This window comes from Triturus cristatus, chromosome 1_2 (genome assembly GCF_964204655.1).
Source record: "Triturus cristatus chromosome 1_2, aTriCri1.1, whole genome shotgun sequence".
In the NCBI taxonomy this organism is placed as follows: domain Eukaryota; kingdom Metazoa; phylum Chordata; class Amphibia; order Caudata; family Salamandridae; genus Triturus; species Triturus cristatus.
In genome coordinates this window covers 1,154,813,638-1,154,838,916 of record NC_140580.1, presented here as the reverse complement: position 1 = coordinate 1,154,838,916, position 25,279 = coordinate 1,154,813,638, and the positions used below count along the sequence as shown (strand labels likewise).

Below are 25,279 nucleotides of genomic sequence, written 5' to 3'. Positions count from 1 at the left end.
CCTGAGTACTGTAGGGGCACAGGGCTCATGCACCTGTGCCCACATCACTGGCATAAGGCACTCAGCTAGAGGGGTGGCTGATGTATGCCAGGGCAGTGGGTGTTGTGGGCATGGCACACAGGGATGTGTGCCCTGTCGACTCTCTGGTTAGTTCTGCACCCAGACACTCGGCCTGCAAAGGGGGAGGGGGGGGGGGGTGTAAGGGTGTGTGTGGAGGGTGTGTGTAAGGGTGTGTGTAAGGGTACAGGGCCTCTAAGGGTGGCACAATAAGTGCTGCAGCCCTTAGGGGCCTTCTCTGGTCACAGTGCCCTGGGTACCTATGGTACCATTTACCAGGGGCTGACCTGTGGCCAGAGATGCCAATTGGGTTTAGGCTGTCATGCAATTTTAGGGAAGGAACACAGGCCCTGGGTACTTGATTGGCAGGGAACACTTAGTCAAAGTACATCAGCAATTCAGCAAAAAGTGGGGAGCATACCATGCAAGAAAGATGGCACTTTCTCACACCCAGTCCGAACACCATTCCTCCAGTAAGATGTGGTCTCAATAACTATTAATTGCATTGAATGTGCTGTGCTTTAAGGGCACTCCTGGATTCATCAGATAGCTGGTACGTAGAGAAAATATTTTTTTTATGATAGAAAACATCTGAAAATTGCTGTAAAACACAGAAAATAATTCTACTTCAGGGATCCTGTTCTAGAGACACTTTTTGAGCAAACCCCCTTCCTTAATTTTTCCATATGAATGGCTTTTATGGGGTGAGCACATAGATCCACTGTTCCTCTTGTACAGGAGAATGCCTGTACCCCTCTTTTTTCCTCTTCTCATTCTAACCTCACATTGTTTTGCTGGGTTGGGGATTGCAACAACCTCTCTATCTATCCTCCTATATTCAAATGTGTTCCTCTTCCTTCTCCCCATCTGTTTTATTCTTTACCTCTATGTTCTATTCTGTGACCTAATACCTGTCTGTGCCCCCTTCCCCTACCTGTACCATAGTCCCCCCCCACCTGTACCATAGTCCCCCCAACCTTGTATTTCAGCCCTTCATATAACAGTGGTTCTGCCTGTCTTTACCCTAGTACCTCTACCCATACCTGTTGTCTGTTTATGCTTCCTAGCTATACCTAAATACTTGTAACTAGTAAGTAAGTCTTTATTGCTTGATTAAAAATCATTGCAATTAAAAACATTAAAATCATGTATAAAAACAATTCCATGATTCACCGATTAATATACAACTGTACACACATAAAAGAATGTTTCTATGTTTACATGCTGCACTAGAACTTTGATACCATGATTTCACATCTTTTATCACAGTCGTTAAATAATCATACAGCAAATAACATATGATACTCGAGTTCCCAGGGATATACAATAAAAACTATAGGTATTATATAAACATGGTGCAAATAAGCTATAAAGTGTCAACGTGCCAGAGTTGTAAACGTAATAGACCCTCGTGCAAATGAACAACAAAGAGCATTTGCTTCCATATACTCTTTAGGTGCTGATTACAAAATTTGATCATTGGATCAAACTGCAAAGACATTCAAAGTGCCAATAACGTAAAAATAACAGTCATATATTTTCTGAACCATTAAAATGTCCCTTAACCATAATTACACACTGCAGATACCAACAATTTTTCCGCAATTGTAAAAAAATTTATCATCTGACATAACAATGGAATTGATTCACCCGATAAGCATAAACAAAAGGGCCTGGCGGGCTGATCTAACCCCAGCTTTAAGAAATATAGGTTTCAATAATGCACGGCGTATTTTAAGCAGTTTAGGACACATACACACAATATGTAAAAAGGTTTCACACTGCCACCTGCACAGTCTATATTCTAAAGTTGGTCATTGTTGTATCCAGATCAGCGTACCCTCTTTAGTCCTAATTTTAAAAATGTTTCCTTCATACGCGCCGAAAAATAGGCATTCAAATATGGCTCAATTTGCAGGGACTGATGAGAATTAATCACAGACCAGACATGAGATTTTGCCACTATAGCTGCCTTATCCGTACTAAGTGAATTGCTTTTGATCTTTAAAAAAAATATTGTTTAAAACTCAGCATTGTCATTCCTGGAAGCCCTGACTGCAGATCAAGACTCTAAAGCCATGATAAAATATGGGAATGCCAATGTGTAAGTAGAAAGAATTATTTCACGCCAGCGGTAATTTACTAAAGAGTCTAGGTCAGATAACAATAGAGAATACATAAAGTTTTTAAATTACCCTTGCGCGCCTTGCATTGTCTTTGGAGACCAAACTCCAGTCTTATTTCGGCTTGGCCAGTTGACCTAGGAATTCCAAAGGCTGACTTGTAGGACTTAATTACTAATAAATTAATTATTTTAGCATCTTGCCCCCTAGTAATAGACGAGCCATATGCAGTTGTTGGTTGTATCTTCGCACCCATAACTTTAAGGAAATATTCATACGATTGGCACCTCAATGATTGCTTAAACTTTGAAGGCGTAAATTAAAGTGAAAGTTTTTGTCCTCAAAACTTTAAAATTACTCTATTATCAAATAAAATGCCCAGCTATTTATATGTTTTCACTACTTCAATTGGCCCACTTCTAGCCCTCCAGAATCAGTCTTTAATTTTGCCGGGCCAATTTTCATGATTTTAGTTTTTTTACATTCAATTCCAGACCATTAACTAAAATAAGTGCATTGATCAGTGTTTGTAGGCCTATTGGAGTTTGACTTAAAAGAATGGGGTCATCAGCGTATTGCAGATAGCAAGATGCACCTCAGCAAGTTTCAGAGGATGGGCATTGACAGCCTCAAGGTGCTGTAATAGGTCCGACATAAAAAGATTAAGAAAGCAAGGTGCAGGTGCGCAGCCTTGCTTAAGACCATTATAAGAGGTCCGACATAAAAAGATTAAGAAAGCAAGGTGCAGGTGCGCAGCCTTGCTTAAGACCATTATAAGAGGTCTGACATAAAAAGTTTAGGAAAGCAAGGTGCAGGTGCGCAGCCTTGCTTAAGACCATTATAAGAGGTCTGACATAAAAAGATTAAGAAAGCAAGGTGCAGGTGCGCAGCCTTGCTTAAGACCATTATAAGAGGTCCGACATAAAAAGATTAAGAAAGCAAGGTGCAGGTGCGCAGCCTTGCTTAAGACCATTATAAGAGGTCTGACATAAAAAGTTTAGGAAAGCAAGGTGCAGGTACGCAGCCTTGCTTAAGACCGTTATAAGAGGTCTGACATAAAAAGATTGGGAAAGCAAGGTGCAGGTGCGCAGCCTTGCTTAAGACCGTTATAAGAGGTCTGACAGAAAAAGATTGGGAAAGCAAGGTGCAGGTGCGCAGCCTTGCTTAAGACCATTATAAGAGGTCTGACATAAAAAGATTCGGAAAGCAAGGTGCAGGTGCGCAGCCTTGCTTAAGACCATTATAAGAGGTCTGACATAAAAAGTTTAGGAAAGCAAGGTGCAGGTGCGCAGCCTTGCTTAAGACCATTATAAGAGGTCTGACATAAAAAGATTAGGAAAGCAAGGTGCAGGTGCGCAGCCTTGCTTAAGACCGTTATAAGAGGTCTGACATAAAAAGATTGGGAAAGCAAGGTGCAGGTGCGCAGCCTTGCTTAAGACCGTTATAAGAGGTCTGACATAAAAAGATTGGGAAAGCAAGGTGCAGGTGCGCAGCCTTGCTTAAGACCGTTATAAGAGGTCTGACATAAAAAGATTGGGAAAGCAAGGTGCAGGTGCGCAGCCTTGCTTAAGACCATTATAAGAGGTCTGACATAAAAAGATTCAGAAAGCAAGGTGCAGGTGCGCAGCCTTGCTTAAGACCATTATAAGAGGTCTGACATAAAAAGATTCGGAAAGCAAGGTGCAGGTGCGCAGCCTTGCTTAAGACCATTATAAGAGGTCTGACATAAAAAGATTAGGAAAGCAAGGTGCAGGTGCGCATCCTTGCTTAAGACCATTATAAGAGGTCTGACATAAAAAGATTCGGAAAGCAAGGTGCAGGTGCGCAGCCTTGCTTAAGACCATTATAAGATGTCTGACATAAAAAGATTGGGAAAGCAAGGTGCAGGTGCGCAGCCTTGCTTAAGACCATTATAAGAGGTCTGATATAAAAAGATTCGGAAAGCAAGGTGCAGGTGCGCAGCCTTGCTTAAGACCATTATAAGAGGTCTGACATAAAAAGATTGGGAAAGCAAGGTGCAGGTGCGCAGCCTTGCTTAAGACCATTATAAGAGGTCTGACATAAAAAGATTGGGAAAGCAAGGTGCAGGTGCGCAGCCTTGCTTAAGACCATTATAAGAGGTCTGACATAAAAAGATTAGGAAAGCAAGGTGCGCAGCCTGCTTAAGACCGTTAAAGGAGGTCTGACATAAAAAGATTGGGAAAGCAAGGTGCAGGTGCGCAGCCTTGCTTAAGACCATTATAAGAGGTCTGACATAAAAAGATTGGGAAAGCAAGGTGCAGGTGCGCAGCCTTGCTTAAGACCATTATAAGAGGTCTGACATAAAAAGATTGGGAAAGCAAGGTGCAGGTGCGCAGCCTTGCTTAAGACCATTATAAGAGGTCTGACATAAAAAGATTGGGAAAGCAAGGTGCAGGTGCGCAGCCTTGCTTAAGACCATTATAAGAGGTCTGACATAAAAAGATTGGGAAAGCAAGGTGCAGGTGCGCAGCCTTGCTTAAGACCATTATAAGAGGTCTGACATAAAAAGATTCGGAAAGCAAGGTGCAGGTGCGCAGCCTTGCTTAAGACCATTATAAGAGGTCTGATATAAAAAGATTCGGAAAGCAAGGTGCAGGTGCGCAGCCTTGCTTAAGACCATTATAAGTTTAGATTTTTTGAGCTAGTGTAAGACCATCACCTAATTTGACCTGGACCCAAGTATTGGTATACAGAAGCATTGTAGCATCCAACAACTTTCGGGGTATACCCCACTCTGCAAGTTTTATCCATAATAATACACAAGGCACTGAATCAAAGGCAGCTTTTAAATCTATAAAACAAATATATAGGTTTTGCATTTTTAAAATAGCCCGATCAGCTAGTAAAGGTAGGGCCATCAAATTAGTACTAGTAGATTGGCCCGTGCGACAACCTCTCTGGTTAATTGGGATTATTTCCTGCAGCGCTGCACAATTTTCCAAGTCGATCAATAAGCCGATAATTGGCAGGAGTATCAACTGGGCCGCTTTTAAAAATTGGTTGTACAATGCTACCTTGCCAGGACACGGGAACAATATTCAGTGCCAGCGCCTCATTAAATACTGGAGTCAACACTTAGGCCCACATATCAGCATTGGCACAGAATATGGTGTTACAGAGCCCTTTGGGGCCAGATGCCCCATTTGATCTAAGACCAGGCAAAAGATTGGCTATTTCAATATTGCTTATACAATCCAAGTCATTCTCCGGATAACAGCTGCTCATTTCCTCTGTATTAGACTTACTGTTTTTTGCACATTGATAGCTCATGTCTGGCCTATTTGTACCTGAATCACACACACCAAACAAGTTGATAATATACCTAACCCAATCATCCTCCTTAATATTAATACCGTAGGCCCTATTGCCTCCCCTTTCGAGTTTGTTGGTATCACAAAAAGCTTTGATTTAGATGCATGTATTAATCTATTCCATAACCCTGTTTGGTAACATGATTTCGCCACCCACACCTCCGGTCTATATGACCTTCTTAGGGACCGCAGTTTATCCTTAAGAGCATGGTAATATTGCTGATATCTAGGAGCGAAAACTTCCGTTGCTGCTCTATTAAGTGACTGTTTTAGTTTAAGTAACTTAGTTGAATACCATTTATTAGGAGGTCATCAATGATGGATTTGTTTTACACGATTTCATGCTGTAAATTTTTCAACGAAAGATGAAGTAATATAGTTGCATTTATCCATCATTGATCCTACCCCCACCCAGCCCTGATCACTATCATTTATTAAAACCTTTGCAAACTTCATAATTTCATCCTGTTTTCCCGACTGCCATACCAGCCTTTTCAAATTATACGAAGAATGACCTATGTTTTGAAGCTCATTAGATTTAGGATTACAACTTATCGGTAGTTGTAGCTTTAATATCTGAGGGTTATGATCACTTTCAAGTCGAGGGGTCACCTTATAATTAATAAGTGTGATCAATTATTGAACCATGTTTGGACTGTTTAAAGGATGGAACTGCTCTAGATTTGTACAACCATTTTTCATTTAACAAAGTTAGCCCAAGCTGTTGCATACTGTCGCGTCACATGTTGGCAATACCATTGCTCGTCTTACCTGAGGCTTTAATTGCGACCAGGTGTATATTGAAATCACCGAAGATAATCAAACAGGCACTAGGATAACCGAGTGCAACTGTTCTTATGATCTCCCTCAGGATGAGCAATTGGAACAACATATTTTTCCTTGTGCTTAGATAAACATTCAATATTATCATCTTCTAACAGTTATACTGTAGTGAAACACATTGTACCCATGCCAACTGCAAATCAATTGCTTCAACTGTTAATCTTAATTCAGATGAAAAATAAAATTAGAGGCTGCCCTTTGCTCGGCCTTGTTTTTTAGTGCTTGTGGCAGGAAGATTAAATTCATTAAACCAAGTAATGGAGGGACTTGCTCTCTTCTAGTTTCTTGCAAGATTAAGATATCAAAGGTCGGCCAGCCAATGGGCTAACCCATGCACATTCCAAGAACATATTCTCAATTGTGTGTCATTTTCAGGTGCAGTAGGCGAAGTTCAGTCCTTTACTCCTAGAGACGCATTTGCGAGTGGTGCTGGGTGTCATGTCCAATCTTCTAATGGCAATTTGTTTTTGGTAGCAATTCACATGTACCCGCTCCTTTTAAAGTATTGGTAACTAACAGACCTGTGTTGTGAACTGATTTATTCAATGGGCCAGTGGCACCTCCGAGTAATGAAGATGACTTTTTGCAATCAAATTTTTTAGGTCTCGCCTGACCCAGCGCATGCGCTGGTCTGGCGAGACTTATTGAGAGGGCTCCAAAAAGTGCTACCAGGCCAGCCTAGAGCTACAGTGCATGTGCGCGGGCGCGCGCGCCGCGCTTGACCGTGATTACTTTCACTTTCGCGGCCGCTTGGCATAGCCAATTGGTCTCACTTTTGGGACCTTGTAAGTAATTAGGTATGCAACTGTAGCATGGCTAAACACTTATAAGGTCCCAAAGGCGAGACCTATTGGCTATGCCAATGCTTGTTTTTCTGCTCTTGGGGCTAGTACTTCTAAAATACTTCTAACTAAACCCTCATGCCTTTGTCATATTAAGTCTACTCCTAACTATGCCCTAGTGTCTGTTTTGCCTATAGTTAGTGCATCTACACTTCCCTGGGCACTAGAACCTTTACTTTCAATACTTTGTTACCTTTGCACCTGCCTCTGTACTAGTACCTATATCTTTAAACTATACACTAGTGCCTTTATCCCTATCTATGTACTAGTACCTCAAACCTGGTCTAAACTGTACGACCCTTAAACAGTTTTCCTCCTAACTCATTTTCTTGTTTTATTTACTCGTCCCATTTTTCTTGGTATAATTTTAGTAAAATGTCCTCAAATATTTTGAGCAAAAGGTCTTTGCTCATTTCGAAATTCATCAGAATTTATTTCCTCAGGTCCTCGTTCCAGTGATCTCCTTTCTCGTCATTCTCTAGAGTGAGGCAGTCGTATGGCAGAGCTTCCAGAAATGGAGGTTGTCCATAAACTCTGGTGACGGTGATTACATTCAGCGTATCCTGCAATGTTCTGATGCTTCCTCGGGTTCCAGATCTAAAGGCCATTAAGACAAGTGCATTATTCATTCTTTCCTTCTATGAATTTGAGAGCCTAGTTTCTGAAAATTGAGTTTTTACCATGTTAACATATTTTACATCCACATGCTGTGAATTATTCACCATCTACAATGGGGACTTCCCAAAACAATATCATAATTGTGTTGCCCACTGATAATTTTTTTTTTGCTGGAAAGCAATTTGAAAGTGGTTTGATGCTACTACCGATCTATTTGAAATAACTGCAAGATTCTAAAAGTCTCCTTAAACAACATCATTTTTCATATCTGAGATTTTCTGAGGCTAGACTCTAAAATATTGGGTGGCTATTTGACTTACTTCAACAGAGTAAGCCATGCCTTCTCATTGGATAAGGACACAGTCAAGTGTAATTTTAATGGATTGCTATGTTTCCATGATCCGTTTAGAGCCTTTAGAAAGCCTCTCCCTCAGTGGGATTTAAATGCGATGCGTGATCCCATACAAACTATAAAGGCTTGTGGCAGATTTGCTTCTGATAATAATACTTTTATGGTAGCGACGACCACTTTACTCTTGATTGGCTGCTTCAGGTTTTTATCGTCACCCAGCCTTCTCTGTTGTCTTTCATGAAGACGCATTGGTTGTTCAGGATGTGCCTACTTTTATTAAGTTGTTGCCAGGCTGTTCTGCGAATGGCTCTTGAAGTCTAGCTAGGCACATGCCATCGTTCCTTGTTCACTGTAGGAAAGGGGATTATTATTTGGACTCAAAGGATGGGGCCACTCCCTGCTAGATGTCACTCAAATTAAATAAAATGAATCTGTGCTTGATCTCTGGTATCATGACACAGAGCATTCAATCTGAACTCAAAGTCAAAGTGTTAAGTATTTAAGGAGTGCATGCACAGTAGAAAAGGACACACCAAACGCAATAGAAATTTGCAACAAATTTTAAAATAAAGGAAAACATATGAGTAAAATAAGACAAAAAGTGCATAAATCCATTAAGGAAAACCAGAGACATGATTTTTGTTTTTAAAGATTAAAAGTGATTGGTTCTGAAAAGTTGATTGGTCCCGGTGAAAGTCTGGAAGTCAAAAAGGTTGAAAAAGTTTGTAAGTTCCAATGCAGAAAAAGACGTTGTCACTTTCGGAAAATTAAAATCCTTCCAGATTTGACCACTGCTGAATTTGTAGCCGCTGCCATGGAACCAAAAGCTGGATACTTGAAGTGTGTTGGCCCCGCTGATGATTTGGCGATTTTGCGCTGAAAATGCAGACTTGGACTTTGTTGTTTTTTTTTCCGAAGGTGCTGGGATACTTGACTGGGCCAAAGCTGAAATTCCATGGCACTGAACGGAACTGCATGTCAGATACTTTTACCGCAGGTCCACCTAAAGCTCTGGAGGAAACGTTTTTCAAAGTTTCCAAACTTTCTTCTAGTTCCAAAACAGCCACAGGAGTACACTTCTAATGACCTAAGAAGAGGGCACTCGGAGACTCGCAGGGTCTCAGGCAGAGGCCAACTGCAAAGTCCAATCCAGATCTAGTTTTCATTCATAAGCTGGGCTTTTGCAGGAAAGGGGCTCTTGCAACTTGCTGTGTCCGTATAGCAACACAAGAGGTCAGTCTTGTTTGGTACAAGAGGAAGCAGGTCCAGTCCTTTAGGGCAGGGTTCCTCTCAGGTCACATACATCAGGTCCAGTACTGTTCTGATGTTCTGCAGGTCAAGAAAGTGTTCTGAGAAGGTGCTTGTGGAGTCAAATTTAAGTCTGGCACAAGCTAGTAAATAGAGGTAACTCCTGGGCATCTCTCAACTAATGGGATAAAGGTTCCTGGGCCAACACTACTCATGTTTTCAGTAGTTCGTGTTTGTCTTGCTGTAAATAATCCCAGTGTGCTCCTCACTTTCAAAATTCAAGTTGCCATTTTGCGGAGCCTGCGTGCCCACCTATAGGTGTGGGCAGTGTAATGAACTGTCCCCTCTGTGGTCAGTAAAAAAACGATTCTGGTGGTAGCTTTCCTCACACTGGTTTTGGTGCCAGCATGACTAGAGACAAAAGCTTGGGCCATTCCAAGTATCACCTAACATTTACATGGGACAGGACAGGCTCCTTTGAAGTGGATTGAGTTCCTGGGCCCACACCAGCTGGTCTTTCTTCCAGGGGAAGAAAACACCTCTCCAATACCAGGCCAGTGTCTCTGCTGTGAGAGCAGTTTTCACACCTCTTTTCACCTAATTCAGGCCAAGTACAATATCTAGAGAGTTCATGCAAATTAGCCTCCAGCAGCTTCAGGTAGAAGCCAAAGTAACTTTGTAAAAGTTACATTTGCAACATATTTAATAAAAGTCCAACCTTACCAATAAATTGTATTTTTATTAAATGTAAAAATAAGTAGTCTGTAGCTGGAACAATTCAAATGTTATAGGTTAAAATTTTACTTTTCCTATATGCTGGCTACAGCCGGGCCTGTGACCATGTCGCATGGACCTAGTCACGGGGATGGAACATGCCTTTTTCATTGTCTCACATGTTTCAATTTTAAATATCATGCATCTTACCTTCTGAGCAACAAGATGTGCTTAGGGGTGACTGTTATAATATTTAATATCAGATGTTCCCACCTATCAGTAGGATGATTGTGACAGGTCTGTGCAGCAGGGTTGAGGATGCTGTTGTAGGCTTACACAGGGTAAGCCTGAAGCCATGTTTTCACTGTAACTGTAGTGGATGGCACAATAGGTGCTGCAGTACAGAGGTGGCATTTAATTTTCCATGCTATGGGTGCACCGCTGCACCATGTGATGCAGTCTTATAGGAAAGCTGAATGTGACAATTGGATTGTTAGCCTGTCTTGACATCTTTTAGTGGTCAGAGCTCATACACTGGATAGCAGTGTCTCAGGATTTGAGTTCAAGATTGCCAGTTGGTCAGTCCCAAAACAAATTTTAAAACTGGGGGTGACCACCAAAAAAAGGTGACTTTGCAAAAGCCACGTATTTCCCCCAGTGTGTGTCGATGTGTTGACAGTTTCCCAATCAGTTGGGCAAGAGGAAGAGTAGACCAAAGAGTGAGGACAAATCTTCATGGTGATTCCACTCTCTCGCCCGTTCACGGTGTCTGCCCAGCTATTGCCCCCGACATGTCGAAAGCTACATTATTGCATTCCAGACAAAAACGTGCAGGACCTAGGAAGAATGTGCACTCCAGATCTCCTGGCAAAATATGTGAAGTTAATGTATATTTGAAAAACCTTTTTTCATATCCTGCTTGTGGCTGCAGTCAACACCATTTCGGTTGTGATGGAAAAATAGCAAGGGCTGAAGCATGGTTCAGAATTCCATGGAGGTACTTTTGCCTGTAGACTGTGTTCACTCTTTTTCATCTAATCTGAAGGGTTCTTGTATTTCTTCTTTAATAGCAACGAGCAGACACGGACGGAGGAAGCAATAAGCCATGAACACCTTAGAAAAGCGTCATTGTGATTGCTCGGATTATTTCCCATGAGCCTGATGCCCCATTCTCTTTGGAATCTTAATGTTGAATTGAGTGTTGGTTTATAGGGCTTCTCAAACTTGGGCATCCAGCAGTTTGAAAACCAAGCTCTCATTGCAGCATATTTAGCTCAAGTTAGAAGTATAGAAATACTGTAAGTCTTATCCGATTACAGGACTGCTTTTCAGAGTCCTTCAGGCTTACTCTGCGTTCTTATGGATGTGTAGGTGGAGCCAAGCAGCAGCCCAGATGACTGCTCATTATTGAGGATTCTTACCTCTAGGTTTATGTCTGTGGGAATCTCAAGAGTCTGTGGAGCCTTCCAGGAATTGCTTGTGTGGAGGAAGCAAGGGAACTGCAGAAAATCCCATAAGAAAGTTGGCAGCCCAGATGTAGCTTATAAATGTAGTGCAGGTGCCTACAAACTACAGTGAATAAAATGAGCAATGGTGTCTGCTGTTCTTCGAAGTGTAACTTTAGTCCCAGGTGCTTGATTCTGGAAGCCTACATGTGTGAAGTGGTAGATCCATGAAAGGAGTTGAGAACGCTCTGACGTTCTCGTTGTGTGAGGCGCCTGTGGTTCACGGGTGGGCTGAAGGTGTTACAGAGAACCATTTAAGATGACTGCAGTGGGGCACTCAAGTTACTGTAGAGTGTTCAGATGGCCACCTCTTCTTAACCAAAGCTCCATAAATAGAGGACATGGGAAATAGAATGGCAAACTTAAACGAAAACTAAACATACATATATTTTCTGAGATTGCCTCGTGGTGTGCATGTAGTGGCCTATGTCTCACTTGGACATAGTCCAAGAACATCTCAAAAGGGACAGTAACCATTTTATAAACCAGAGTGTTGAGGGAAAATCAGAAAGTGGTGCTCGCCCAGCAATGGTAATAGATCAGGCCAGTACAGGAGGGATTTGTGCAGCTTTCGAGAAAGAGGTGATTTGTGAACAAAAAAGCATCAAAGTGTTCCTTGTCCTAAGACTGAAATTGTAAGTTTAGCAAATCACATTGTTGGAGCCTTTGAAAGAGCTTCTCAGACAGAAATGTGTGCCTGTTGGTTGCAGGATGCTGCTGTCACACACTTCATAAAGTTAGGTAACAAACTTTGCAAGCTTTATTAAGCTTGCAACACAAGCTCACAGAAATGCAGGTAAAAGGTGCTCGGAAGTACAAACCCACAAATTACCATTTTGAGGACCTCTCAGTGCAGCATCTGGACAGGTTTTTTTCTGGTATTAATTCAAAACAACTCTTACTTAAAAAGACTTGTCTGGATCGACAAAAAGAGTCTTTATAGAGATGTGAGTTTTTCAGAATTACTTGTGCTCAAAACTACTAATGTATCAATGTCTGGTGCATGTGAGTGAGAAGGTGATTGGGTGAAGGGGAGTGGAGAAAACTGAAGGATTCAAACCCCTCCAGCCGCCTTGCTCAACCTTATGGAACATTTTGCTTTAGCCTTAAAGCAATATATATGGTCATTTTTAATATAGAAGTAAGGAAGGTGAAAATGGAGGTTCTCCCTTTATGAAATAGCCATTGATTATTTCTAAGGTGGTGTAGTTCTTTGTGATAGGTATAAGCAGTATAGAGAAGCTCAATAGGGTGGTACGCGGATGGGATCCCCTCCACTAATTAAAAACAAAAACATGTATTATATTTAATGTAGATTTATTAAACCCTTTCCTGGAAAGATTATGAACAGTAGAACTGAAAATGTGTGTGAATTTGAAAACAGGATTCTTTAATCCTTCATTTTGAGGGTGGATCACAACAGCCAGAAATAATACACAACAAAATGAACCCTGGTAGGTGCTTTGATTTGAGGGTGAACCATTTTTCATTTATTTTCCTGGAAATAAATCTCAGAAGGCGTCATTAAAAAAGTTCAAAACACAAGCTAAATCTATACGCGGACGATGTGGAGGCCCACTTTGGAGCAGCCGTGGGAGTCTTTTCCGGCCTTACTAGCAGAGCTTAACAGATTTGCCTCAGTCTCCGGGTTCAACATGAACGTGCACAAATCACAAGCACTAGCCCTTGCACTAACACCTGACACGCTACACCTTCTGCAGCGCTCATACCCAGTCCAATGGGCCCCCGAATCATTCCCGTACTTGGGGACAAACATTACCGCAACTATTGACTCCACCAAATCGCTGAACTACACAAACTTGCTCAGACGTGTCCGGGAGTCCCTCCGGAAATGGAGACCACATATGTTGTCCTGGTTGGGCCGCATCGCGGCAGTGAAAATGGTGCTCATACCCCAAATTTTATATACATTCCACACATTGCCATTGGTTCCTCCGACCGGGGTTCTTCGCTCTTTACAGCGGGACATGGAACGCTTTATCTGGTGGGACCAGCGAGCCCGCATGAATAGGGATCTTGCCTGTCTCAGCCTTGATGAGGGGGGTCTGGGGATACCGGACCTAGTTGCCTACTGGCGGGCGGCCCAACTGAGGGCTTTCGTGGTATGGTCCCGTCCGGAGTCCGAAAAACATTGGCTTTTTATGGACCGCTCGCTGGCCGGTAGATCTCTCTGGGGCGTTTCTCTCCTGAGGCGTACTGGGAGACCTTGCAACCTATACCTTTCGGAGGTGACTCGCCCGACTCTCCTGGCATCGGATAGAGTCGCCTCCAACCGAGACTTAACCTCCTTTCCCTCCCCAATCACGCCAATCGTACGCAACCCAGATTTTACACCGGGGATGGACGAGGTCTGGTTTCGACGCTGGACGGAGAAGGCTAGCCGGTCCATTGGCCATTTTTTTGACCTCGAGGGCCTCCGATCCTTTCCGGATATGCTCAAAGACCTGGGCCTACCCGAAACCGAGCGTGATCGGTACTTGCAGATCCAGCATTGGGTTCTCCAGCATGAGGTACGCGAGGGTGCGGAGCGATGCCTCACTTCCTTCGAAAAATGGCTCCTCACCCGACACACGGACACTCACTTGACCTCGGACCTATATAAATTTGCACGCCCGACTCTGGGCGAGAAGAAAGCCCCGGGACAGCTCAGGTGGGAGAGGGAGCTAGGCAGGGAGTTAACACAGAAGGAATGGTCCGCAATACATTATAGGGCCCGACACACAGCCCGCAACGTGGCTTCTATTGAGACCGCCACTAAAGTGGCCTCCTACTTGTACTTAACCCCCGAACGCTTGCACCACGGCAACCCCACTTGTGACCCTCATTGCTGGAGAGCATGTGGCTCTATAGGAACTCTCACTCACATTCTTTGGGAGTGTCCGTCGCTGGGGGACTTTTGGCAGCAGACCCTGGACACCATCGACTCCCACTTCGATACTCAAATTCCACGCTTCCCTGCGAACGTCCTTTTGGGCCTTCCAAACGCTCTCACATTTCCCCTTAAATCCAGAAGGTGTAAGCAAATGGCTTTAGCGTTGGGGGCGGCAGTCCAGAATATTCTCACACACTAGGCTGGATTCATAGATTATGGAGGATACTGGGGATTGAAAAAATCTTGCTTACCCTAGCCCACCCAACTGCGTCCTTTCATGATCTCTGGGAACCATTCCTCACATTACTTTCCTCTGATTTCACAGCGCTTACGTGCTCCAAATACCTCAGACTCTTACGACTCACAGACCCGCCGCGTCCACCGCCTGCCACCAACATCTAACCATTCGCATTATCACTACACCTCCGATACACGCCTGAAACTCGTCACATTAGGACTCAGACTGCTGAGGCTGGAGGGGAAGGAGGGAGGGGAGGGGGGTTCTTTTTGGGTTTCCCTGTTTTGTTGTATTTTCTGCCAGTTGTACAGAACTTCTGCCGGACTGCGGTCCGATGAAGGTGGGGCTTCTACTGGCCTGTTGTACTTGATTTTGAAAAATAATAAAAGAATTCTAAACATAAAAAAGTTGAAAAATTTACAGCTTCACTTCGTTCATATGTCAGGAATTTTTTTCAATTCCGCTTTCGAAATTAATTCACACATCTATAGTTAAATGTGATAGAGAAAGCCTATACATTTAACGATACTCGGCCCATCATGGATCTCTGTGAAAGTCAAGGTTGATATGTAGGCTGCACCGCTGCTCTGGAAGTGACATTGCCTCCCAGATTAACTCATTATTTAAGTTGGCCATCTCCAAAACTCATCAAATACCTTACCACAGGATTGCGTTCTGCCTTCCTTTAAGGGTCTCTGTCCCTCCAAAAGGCATACATGGGGACACCATCACTGCTGCAGAAATTCTCCACTGTATGCAGTCAGTAGGACTGGCCCTTAAACTTGCATTCCTCCTGTTGAGTTACACAAATGCTTGTTCGGAGATTGTCTGGTCAAGTGTATCTTAAGAAGAATTTTCGCAGGATAACCTGTCTAGCCTTTTTTCCCAAGTGGTTAAAGATTCTTTCTAATCTGCTTATTAACATGAAGTAAACCCAGTGAGACATACAGTTTAATGCAACTTACACACAGTCATCCATACTCTTGTGCTGTTAATCCACAGCGCTTCCTCCATACAGCCCAGCCACCACCCACCCCTCTGACTGTAGAGGTAGACTGTGAGTAAAGGAGCAGTGGCTTTAGGGAAGGAGTGTGCTTGTCAAAGTTTCTGTAACGAGCTGGCATCTGTGCTGTGCAAATGCACGCCTGTATTCATTAAAACTCGAACCGTGGTTGCCAATAAGATGTTCTAACCTCTCACACCAGCTAGGCAAAGTGCAATTAAAGTATTTGCTTCCTCCTGTCAAACATCAGACATTGTGAAACATCACTCGCCTGCACTAAAAAGGAATATGTCCAGAATATGTGATGTACTATGAGCCTCCAAACAAACCCAAAACGATACACACTGAACGCCTCTTGGCTCAATGAGTATACTCAGTGACACCGACTAAGCTAAGCAATATCTAAACATACTCATCTATATCCACCATCATAGGCCCAAACCCTGTATATACACACACATCAGGCACACATTTACCCTCTACACTAGCTAGACAACTTATCTTTAGCATGCATCTGCTTTGCGTCCCCCTACACCCACCTTTCAACGCCCCAACCATCCCCTGCTGGCATCTGTGCAGACCTCGGGAAGCAACAGACAGTACTATGTGGTCCCCAGGGAAATGTTTGTGAGTACCTATTCTCTAGATCGTCAGAGTGTACTAGTCTATTTAGCAAGGCACTAGTCAGCTAAGTTCTGATTATTGTGCCAACTTGCGCTTATGGGGAAACATTCAGCTAGTTTTGTGACATAACCACTTTGTAGGTGGCAGGAAACCATCGTCACCACACTATCTTGGGGCATATGACTGCTGTACACTTAGACTCACTTTTAATACTAAGTGAAAACTGCTCTTGTTCTCCATATACTTGATGGAAGTCCGTGTGTGTGAGTGGATGCACCGGTTGTCTCTTCTCACTGTTTAACTAGCGTCACCATCTTAACTCACCCAGTGTAATCCAGCAATAGACCCTAAATAATGTACCAACAAGACCCCACCGCCAAAGGATTCAATGTCAGATTTAAAAAGTTTTTTGTATGAAATATAGTGGATGATTGTGTCTGTGTAAAATAAGTCACTATAGCAGAAAGAATGCTTGTAGGCGAAACTGTGCTCTGTAAATCAGGAGCCCAGCCAGGCAAAGGGCATCCAAGACCCTGTACTTTGATTGGTTTGTCCTTGAAACCACAGGCAGTGTGAGCAAGATGGGTGGCATTTTGATTGTGTTTTAGTTCTTTTATGAGTAGGGTTTGGGTGCAGGTGGGAGTTCTTGCATGCTTGAGCTTGTGGTCCTCACACCCGCTCCTAATAAGGGTGCTTGTTCCCCATCCAAGCAGACAAAAGGTTGATGGCACCTGGCCCTTCCTCCTCTGAACTCCCAGCTCGCTGACTGTGTTCTTTCCTGGCCTCTTTTTTGTATAATGAAGTACCCCCACAGCACATATTGCTCTCCATTGCAAGTGAAATTTCGATATGTTCCCCTAGAATCTCCTTTAGCTGGTTAGGGGTGACCCTTTAAGGCAGCTGCTTGAGAGAGCATTGGTTGAACTCAGGTTGCCAGGCATGATGTCGGGGAGACTTTTCATCAAGGGGCAGAGGCACGAGCTTGGAAGCATCTGAGAAAGTAGTTGTAACCGGAAGCTTGATCCAGGTCGTTAATAATTGAAGCTGTTATTTTGTAGATCCTTTTTCAGCTCTATTGTGAGTGTGCATTGCAGGTCACTCTTCTTGATTACCCTTGCTCCTGTAATTTCACAGTTCTTATTAGAACGTGCTGCAGAGAATCATGTTTTAATGTTTAATTCCTGTTAAATTTAACACACTAAACAGACAGAAACCTTTTACATATTGAAATGTGTGTTTCTGTCTGTCTGACTCAGGATTAACATAGTGCAAATGTTGGGCGTCTGAATATTTAACACCTGTGTATAATCAATGAACATGCTTGCATTAGCCAGAGCCACAAAGTGAAGCTTTTCTGTCCTGGATGCCAGTCAATGTCTAAAAGTTAAACAGCCAATCTGTAATCTCAGCCTATGAATGTTAACTCGCCAGTCTCACAGGGAGGTCATGGGATCAGCTTAAATCTCTTGTTATTCTTTATCCTTGGTACTAACAAATGGGATTACATCGCCATGTCTCTGCACCTGCTGTGCCCTCCTGTGGCAACTGAGGCTGTGGTGCTATTGGGGATCTCTCCAGGAGGCTCTGAGGTAGAGGTTTAAAAGTAATCCTGCTCAGACCTCTTCCTCAGTCTTCTGACCCCTTTCCTTGGGGTGCCTTTTGAAGTGGCGTTACCTACTCCAGAGTAACAGTTGCCCTCTCTAAGCAGTGCCAGTCTGTCTACACAACAGAACTGGATGCAAGCTGATTGTGTTATGTTTGAGGATTCAATTGCATCACTTATTAAACTCTCAAAGGGGATAGCATGTCTCTAGAGGCGAGTTTTTTACTCCAGGGCAAAGCTACTGTTCCTTTGCAATGCTGACTACACTGTCATCTTTTAGCCATTCTTCAGAAGGCCCATGTGTGCTTAACAGCTCTTTGTTCCTCACTAACGTCACAATTCTCTCTTCCTCCTTGTCTTCTTTTGCCTCTGTTTTGCTCAGGTGGCTTCGGAGCTGCTCCGGTGTTCGGCAGCCCTCCCACGTTTGGGGGATCCCCGGGGTTTGGAGGGGTGCCAGCATTCGGTTCAGCCCCAGCCTTTTCAAGCCCTCTGGGCTCGACGGGAGGCAAAGTGTTCGGAGAGGGTACAGCAGCTGCAAGCACCGGAGGATTCGGGTAAGAGAGGGGCACTGGTTTAACGGCTCAGGGGAGTCAAAATGTATGTTTTTTTGCTTTAAAACAAACTGATTGTCCATTAGGAATGCATTGACCTGCCGCTGCATCCATTTTGCTCTCTTCATTCTGCCATCACATTTCTGATATTGCTGCATTGTCAATGAATGTTGTTACGATTTCATGTTTTCTTTGTTTGAGAATACCGTTGAATGTTTGTCTCTTGACTTGATACATTTGTGTGCAAATTTGGTTTATCATTTTGCTTTTTTGTGTAGGACCAGATGTTTGTGTCCCCTTAGATGTGAATGGACATCTCTTTGAGTGTTTTATGGCCCTGGAATCCGTGCTCTCCCTTTTGCCCCTGCTCTGCTCTCTTCCCCCTTTTAGTTGTAACCATTCGCTACAGCACATCCTGTTGCTGTGGCCTACACCAGGAGCAGTGAGAGCTCCTGCAGTAATGATAGTTCTCTGCCCCTTCTCTTGCTTTCAGCTGCGTATGAATCTCTTATAGAACTGTCTAGATGTAATGCTTTCAGCACAGACTGAAAACATCCCAGACGTGAGGGTTGAAGGTGAGTGTGACAGCGCTTTCTTCCATTCTGAAGAGAGACACGCATAGCGCGTATGTGAAAGAGGCATTTCCTGGACAGCGTTTCCTAGCTGACTGAGGAATCATGCATGTTGATGGCATGTACAGTCCATCCCACACCTACCTCATACAATACTCCTTGATGGCTCTAGATGGAAGCCGAAGCAGATGCCACTAAGCTTCTACTCATCCTGCTCGTCTCACACTTTCCTACACTCTGATACAGCCACCACGTTCCATCACTGAGATGATCGCTTGTTGAATACTGTTCCACGTCTCCTTTGAGTCACCATCTTCGACCTGTCATTAATATTGACGTCGCCTCTTCTTATGACTAGGTGAAGTGGAACCCAATCCTGTCCCTGACCTGTGTTCAGTAACTCTTGTTTTGACAGGACTGGTTGTTTGAAGTGCCCAGTGCTCAATGGCTGAGATCCAGGTGCATTGTTTTGACTCTGAATTCTCAAACGGCGGCATTGGAAAACTGGGTTGAATCCGCTGATTGTGGACCCATGCTTTATACAAACTTTCAGGATTTGTGCACAGAAAATCAACTCTTGGGAGCACCTTAAGGGGAATATAAAAGGCTGAGTATGTGACAGGGTTTGAGTCTGTTTCCCATGGCCAAAGGGCATACTGATAGGAGAAACTGCAGTTATCTATGGTATGATCATTAACAATGGGTATAAAGAGCCCACTCTATATATTATTGCTGCATTTTTCACACTGAAATTTTATCTTCCCTCAGCATGTAAAATGCAACAATAATATATAGTGTTAGGAGGTGACACCAGGTAATCTCCCTGCACAACTTTTCCCATGCATATAACTTTCGTCTAGTGATACTTTTTCCAATCTTTCTTGGGTTACTGTGGGTCCGTATCTTTGTCTTATTTTTGCACCTCCTTTGTTTTGATTGACTTTTCGGCAGGGATAATCTCTTTTGCTTTTTGGCATTTTTAGGTCAAGGTTACCTGACAGCACAAACTGTCCAGTTGTAAAGGACCTATTGTCAGCTTACGAAGATCTTGCATTGAGCTAAAGCCTGCCCATTGCTTTCCATTGGTTGGCTTTGTCACCCTCATTTGGTGCTTTCCTATTTAATGGCATGCCTTTCCATCTTGCTTTGTCCCTGCCCTGGAGCATATCCTCTTTACTTGTATCCTTCCACTGCTCACTGTTAGGAAACTACATTTTTTTGTCTTTTTACTTAACCGGTCCATGAGAGTGGATGTGTTTCCGGTCTCCTTCATGTGCTCCCACTCTCAGTTTTGTCCTCTGATCTGTGTGTTTTTCTCCTCCCCTCATTTCTTTTTGCTTAAGCTCTCCACAAGTGCATGTATTTTCCAGGTGTCTCCCTTGTGTGCTCCTCGCCTCCCTCCTGATCCATGTTGCTGTCTCGCCGATGTGTTTTTACGTTGGCATCTCACTCTTGTGCTTCTAGGGCATCATGTGACATAATGAAGCAATGCAGTCACAAGGCCACCCTCCACCTATTCATATATATCCTCAACTTCATTGTATATTTTGTGCATGCTTTGCATAGTCTTTACTTTGTATTTCAACTGGATGCAGTAGGCATCCTCGGTCACCAAGAGGCTTTAAGCGGCAGGAAATGTGAATGAAATGCCTCAGTGGCAGACCATCGAAGCAGCTTCTTCTGCCTAAAACTTGATCAGATCGCCTCCTTCAGCGATGTAGCCAAAATCATTAATGGGCCATGCAAAGAGAAGTCCTCGTAACCGCTGTCAGTGACAGGCCCCAAAGTGTTTAAGCAACCATTTCTTCTTCACTGAAAATGTAAGCGATTCAGAATCCAATTTGTGGACTGTACAACCCAGTTTGAGGGGTGTAAAAGGCAATGGACAGGAAGGGGCTATTGGGCCACAGCCATGAGGGCGAAGGTCATTTGCCTCTACCATCCCAGGGTCCCTCCTACTATGGCTCTGGAAAACGGTGCCAAGTCAATGCCTTGAGTACTAACTCTGGTAGCGATAGCAAGCAGTCAAAGACGTCTCAGCGATGACAACCAGTCACAGGCATCTCAGGGAGGTAGCCATGGCGAGAAGGCACAGGCATCTCAGGAAGGTAGCCTTAGCGAGCAATCACAGGCGTCTCGGGGAGGTAGCCATGGTGAGCAGTCACAGGCGTCTCGGAGGTAGCCATGGTGACTAGTCACTGGCTTCTCAGTGAGGTAGTGAGGGCGGACAGACACAGGCTTCTCAGTGAGGTTAATCTGGGAGGTATTACAGGCTCAGAACTCAACAGCGCAATAATTTGATTCTCCAGCCCAGGAATTCACTTGTTTAGAGTAAGGCACAATACTGCACATATCACAAAAATATTCCAGCTACCTGTTGTACAGGTAAGAGTTCAATATGTTCAAGAGGCGTGGTCCTATGCTCTACTTTCCTACTCTTCTCTGATAGACTTGGACCCATTGGCAGTTACAGCCCCCACCCGCCCCCTCCTCAGCATATATTCTTTTTGGCTTGGAACATCCAAATAGTCACACACCTGCTCCTCTAGGCAGGGAGGGCCCATGGTAGACCTTCTGCTTACAATCTAGCTCACTGGAGTTATGCTGCAGTTGTGCCAGGCGGTAGACTCACTAAGGCTGGGCAGGGACAGCCTGCTCAGTAGGATCCTGAAGATGACGCCAGGAGAGACTGGTTTATGACAGTGGCTCTCTTCCTGGCTCCATCAATGTTGGCAGCAGACAGGCCTCGAAGTCTCAGCAGATGCAAATCCTCTGCTCTGATGAGTCGCAATAGCAGCCACCCTTAGGCCCTCATGATGTGTGTCAATATCATATTCCTCTTCTCCATTTGCAGGGCATAGTCTGTTGTGCACACCTTGGCTCAGTGCTGGACCAGTCACGCTGGTTTGTGGGGTACCCTGGGGTGGGCCCCAAAGGTTACAGACTTCTTTCTTTGAAGCTGCAGGGACCGGTCAAGCACTAGGCAGATAGTGCTGCAATTGCGCCATCCTCAATCACTGGCATACATTGGGCAATGTGACCCCGGGCAAAGTCTCAACCTCGACCAAAGCCGTGTTCCGATCCTACTGGAGCGCAGCCTGTAGCCAATATTTCGTATCATGTAACTTTCTTTCACAATGTTGCAGAGCTCATACTTTACATCATTTCGTTGGATCAGATTCAGACAAGAACAGCTAGAGGAACACATTTGCCTCCAATCAATGAGGGCAATTTGTATGCTGAGTGATCTGGACTCTTTCCCAGGCACTGTGCTGGTCTCTCCCCCAGTCCTGCCACTGAGGAGTGTGCCTCTTTTGCTGTTGTCATGAGAGGGGCTGCAGAGGTCCTCGGCCTGCAACTCCATGCTATGGCGTCAAAACAAACACCCTGATGGAGTTTCTTCAGCTTGGCCAGAATGCATATTTTCCTATTTACATCCTACAGGCCCACAGAGATTACCTGTGGAGCATAATGGACCAGGAACATTTCCAGCTTGATATGCTCGCCTTTGGCCTTACCTGTCCAGTGGCACAACCCACTCCTTACACCATCCAGAGCTCACTGAGGTGACAAATGAATCGCTGCTGGGCTGGGGAGGACATCTAGGAGAGGTAGAGATCAGAGGGCTCTGGTCTCTAGCGGAATCCCACCTCCACATAAATTTGTTGGAGTTGCGAGCGAACCATTTCCTGTTGAAGGTCTTGCTCCCATCCATCAAAGAAAGCCTGGTACAGGTACTGACAGATAACACTACTGCAATGTGTTACTGCAACAATCAGTGCATTGTGGGGTCTTGGGTACTGTGCCATGGGATTTTGCACCTCTGGAAGTGGCCGACTCCCTAAGGCCTTTCCCTTGTCGTGAGCCAACTGGCGCAATCTCTAAACGCCAGGTCGGACTAACTCAGTCGCTGATGCCTTCCGGATCACGAATGGCATTTAGGCCCAGAGGTTGCACAGTGCATTTTTCCAGCACTGTGGAGAATCCTGCCTCAATCTTTATTCCACAACAGAGAATGTGTATTGTCAGCGTTTTTATGCTCGAAGTTCCTAGGAAGGTTCTCTGAGTCTCATTCGGCGATAGTGGAATGTAGAATTTCTGTATGCCGTCCTGCCTCTACCTCTCTTGGCTTGAGTTCTGAAGAAGATGACTGAGCCAAGTCATCCTAGTGGCACCGAATTGTCCAGGACTGTGTGGTATCCAGATTTTCTGGGCCCTCTGACCAAGCTGCTGCTTCGGGAAGAACTACTTTCACAGCAGCAGGGTAGGTGACTACATGCGGGCCTCCACACTGCTGCTCCATGCGTAGAGGATGAGCAGCAGCAGTTAGTCTCCTTCGATCTTCCTCTGGAAGTCGTTGATGTTATTCTGGCGGCTAGGTGCTCATCTACTAAATCGGTGTATGCTGGCTGCTAGGACAAGTTTGTGGTGAATGATCCGCTACAAGTGAAGCTTCCCGAGTGCTGTTTGTGTCGTTGGCCTTGCAAGGACTTGTGTTGGGCACTGATAGAGGCTATTTGTTGACTCTTTAGGCCTGAGGTTGCTGGACCAGTCTAATTTGTTTAAATCACCTCTTGTTGAGATGAGATTTTTTTTTAAGTTGACAACATATGTTTCCGTCAAAATTCATTTGTGATGCCACAGTGGAACGTGAATTTGCTTCTCACTTTTCTAATGGGCATCACATTTGAGCCAGTGTGCACCCGTTCATTATGTCTCTTGACCGTGGAATGTGACTTGCTGGTCACATTCAAGGCTGCAGGCCATCTCGGTCTAGCCACATTACACAAAATTATTTCTAGACAAGCTTGTGTTGAGAACTCGAGTTGCGTTTCTGCTGAAGGTAGGAACACTTTCTACGTCAGGAAGGCTATTACCCTTCTGACTTTCTCTGCCACTGCGCCCCCCCCCCCCATCCCGCTTGAAAGAGGAGGGACTCAATCGCTTGGACCCCAAGAGAGTCCTCATTTTCTACATTGATCATACCAAGCAACATAGGGTGGACGATAAACTCTTTGTGGGCTTTTCAGGAACAAAGGAGGACAAGGCAGTGCAGAAAATAACCATCTCTAGGTGGATAGACTTCTTTATAAAAATCTGTACTCGGTAACTAAGAATCTGCCACCCGAAGGATGGAGGGCTCTTTCCACTTGAGCCAGTGCTGCTACTACTATGCTAACATGCAGAATGCCAGTCCTGCATATTTGTCATACTGTTACGTTGGCATCAGTGCACAAGTTCACGAACCACTCCTGCCTCGACAGAACAGGTCAGTCAGATGAGAATTTTGCCTGCTCGGTCATGCAGGACTTTTTGGTTTAAGCCATTACACAGATCTCCCACCAGGGGAGGTACTACTTTAATAGCTATTCACAAGGTGGGGAATCTGCGGTTAGAATGATCTGTTGGAAAAACAAGTTGCTTACCTTCAGTGGTGCTCTTTCTGGCTGATAATCTATCAAACCGCAGATCCCTCAAAGTCCTTCCCTCCTCATGTTCTCTGGAATTGACTCTTTTTGCATCTAAAAAGGTCGCAGTCCAGAGATCTGCACACTTGTCAAGCCAATTTGTGGGTGCTGTCGAGCCTTAGAAACCAACTGGCGTCACTGCTCCTGGGTGGTGCTTATATGCGGTCCTGCTTGCACTTTTGGAGTTTCACAACACCACTATCATCATGGAAGAGTACTGCTTTCGAGTTTCCGGATCCCGACTGGCACTTCGAGGAATATTCACAAGGTGAGGAATCTGTCTTTAGATGGAGCATCCACCAGAAAGAGCGTTACTGCAGTTAAGTAACGTGTTCATTGTTATCACCCCAATTTTCAAGAAAAGGAAGTGCTTGCAGTGCTGCATGCGCAAGCGTGCAATGGGGTACCACAATAGTTTGTAAAGAAATGTCTAGCAAGAGGCAACAATTTCTGTACTTTTTTTCTCATTTTTCCAGAGTCTTCTTTTAGTGGACAGCATAACATTTTTCCCCAAAGCATTTTATTCAAATGCTCTAAGTTGGAAACAAAAGAAAGAATTCAACAGTAATAGACTAATACGCACTTACCCATTTATTTATGTCTATTACAATTGCCAGCAAACTGTAACCATATTTGTTGCAAAATAGCATACAAAAAAAGAGAACCACCACAGAGGATATAAACCTTGAACTT

The 25,279-nt window shown here is 44.2% G+C and overlaps 1 protein-coding gene across 2 annotated transcripts in view; it reads left to right on the top strand.

The window, feature by feature from the left end:
• NUP214 (nucleoporin 214) overlaps positions 1–25,279 on the top strand; it is a 385,271-nt gene that overhangs the window by 273,778 nt on the left and 86,214 nt on the right. For both annotated transcript variants that reach the window (XM_085613954.1, XM_085613953.1), the window contains one exon: positions 18,378–18,549. In XM_085613954.1, coding sequence (XP_085470080.1) covers positions 18,378–18,549 — 172 coding nt within the window. The remainder of the gene's footprint in view (positions 1–18,377; positions 18,550–25,279) is intronic.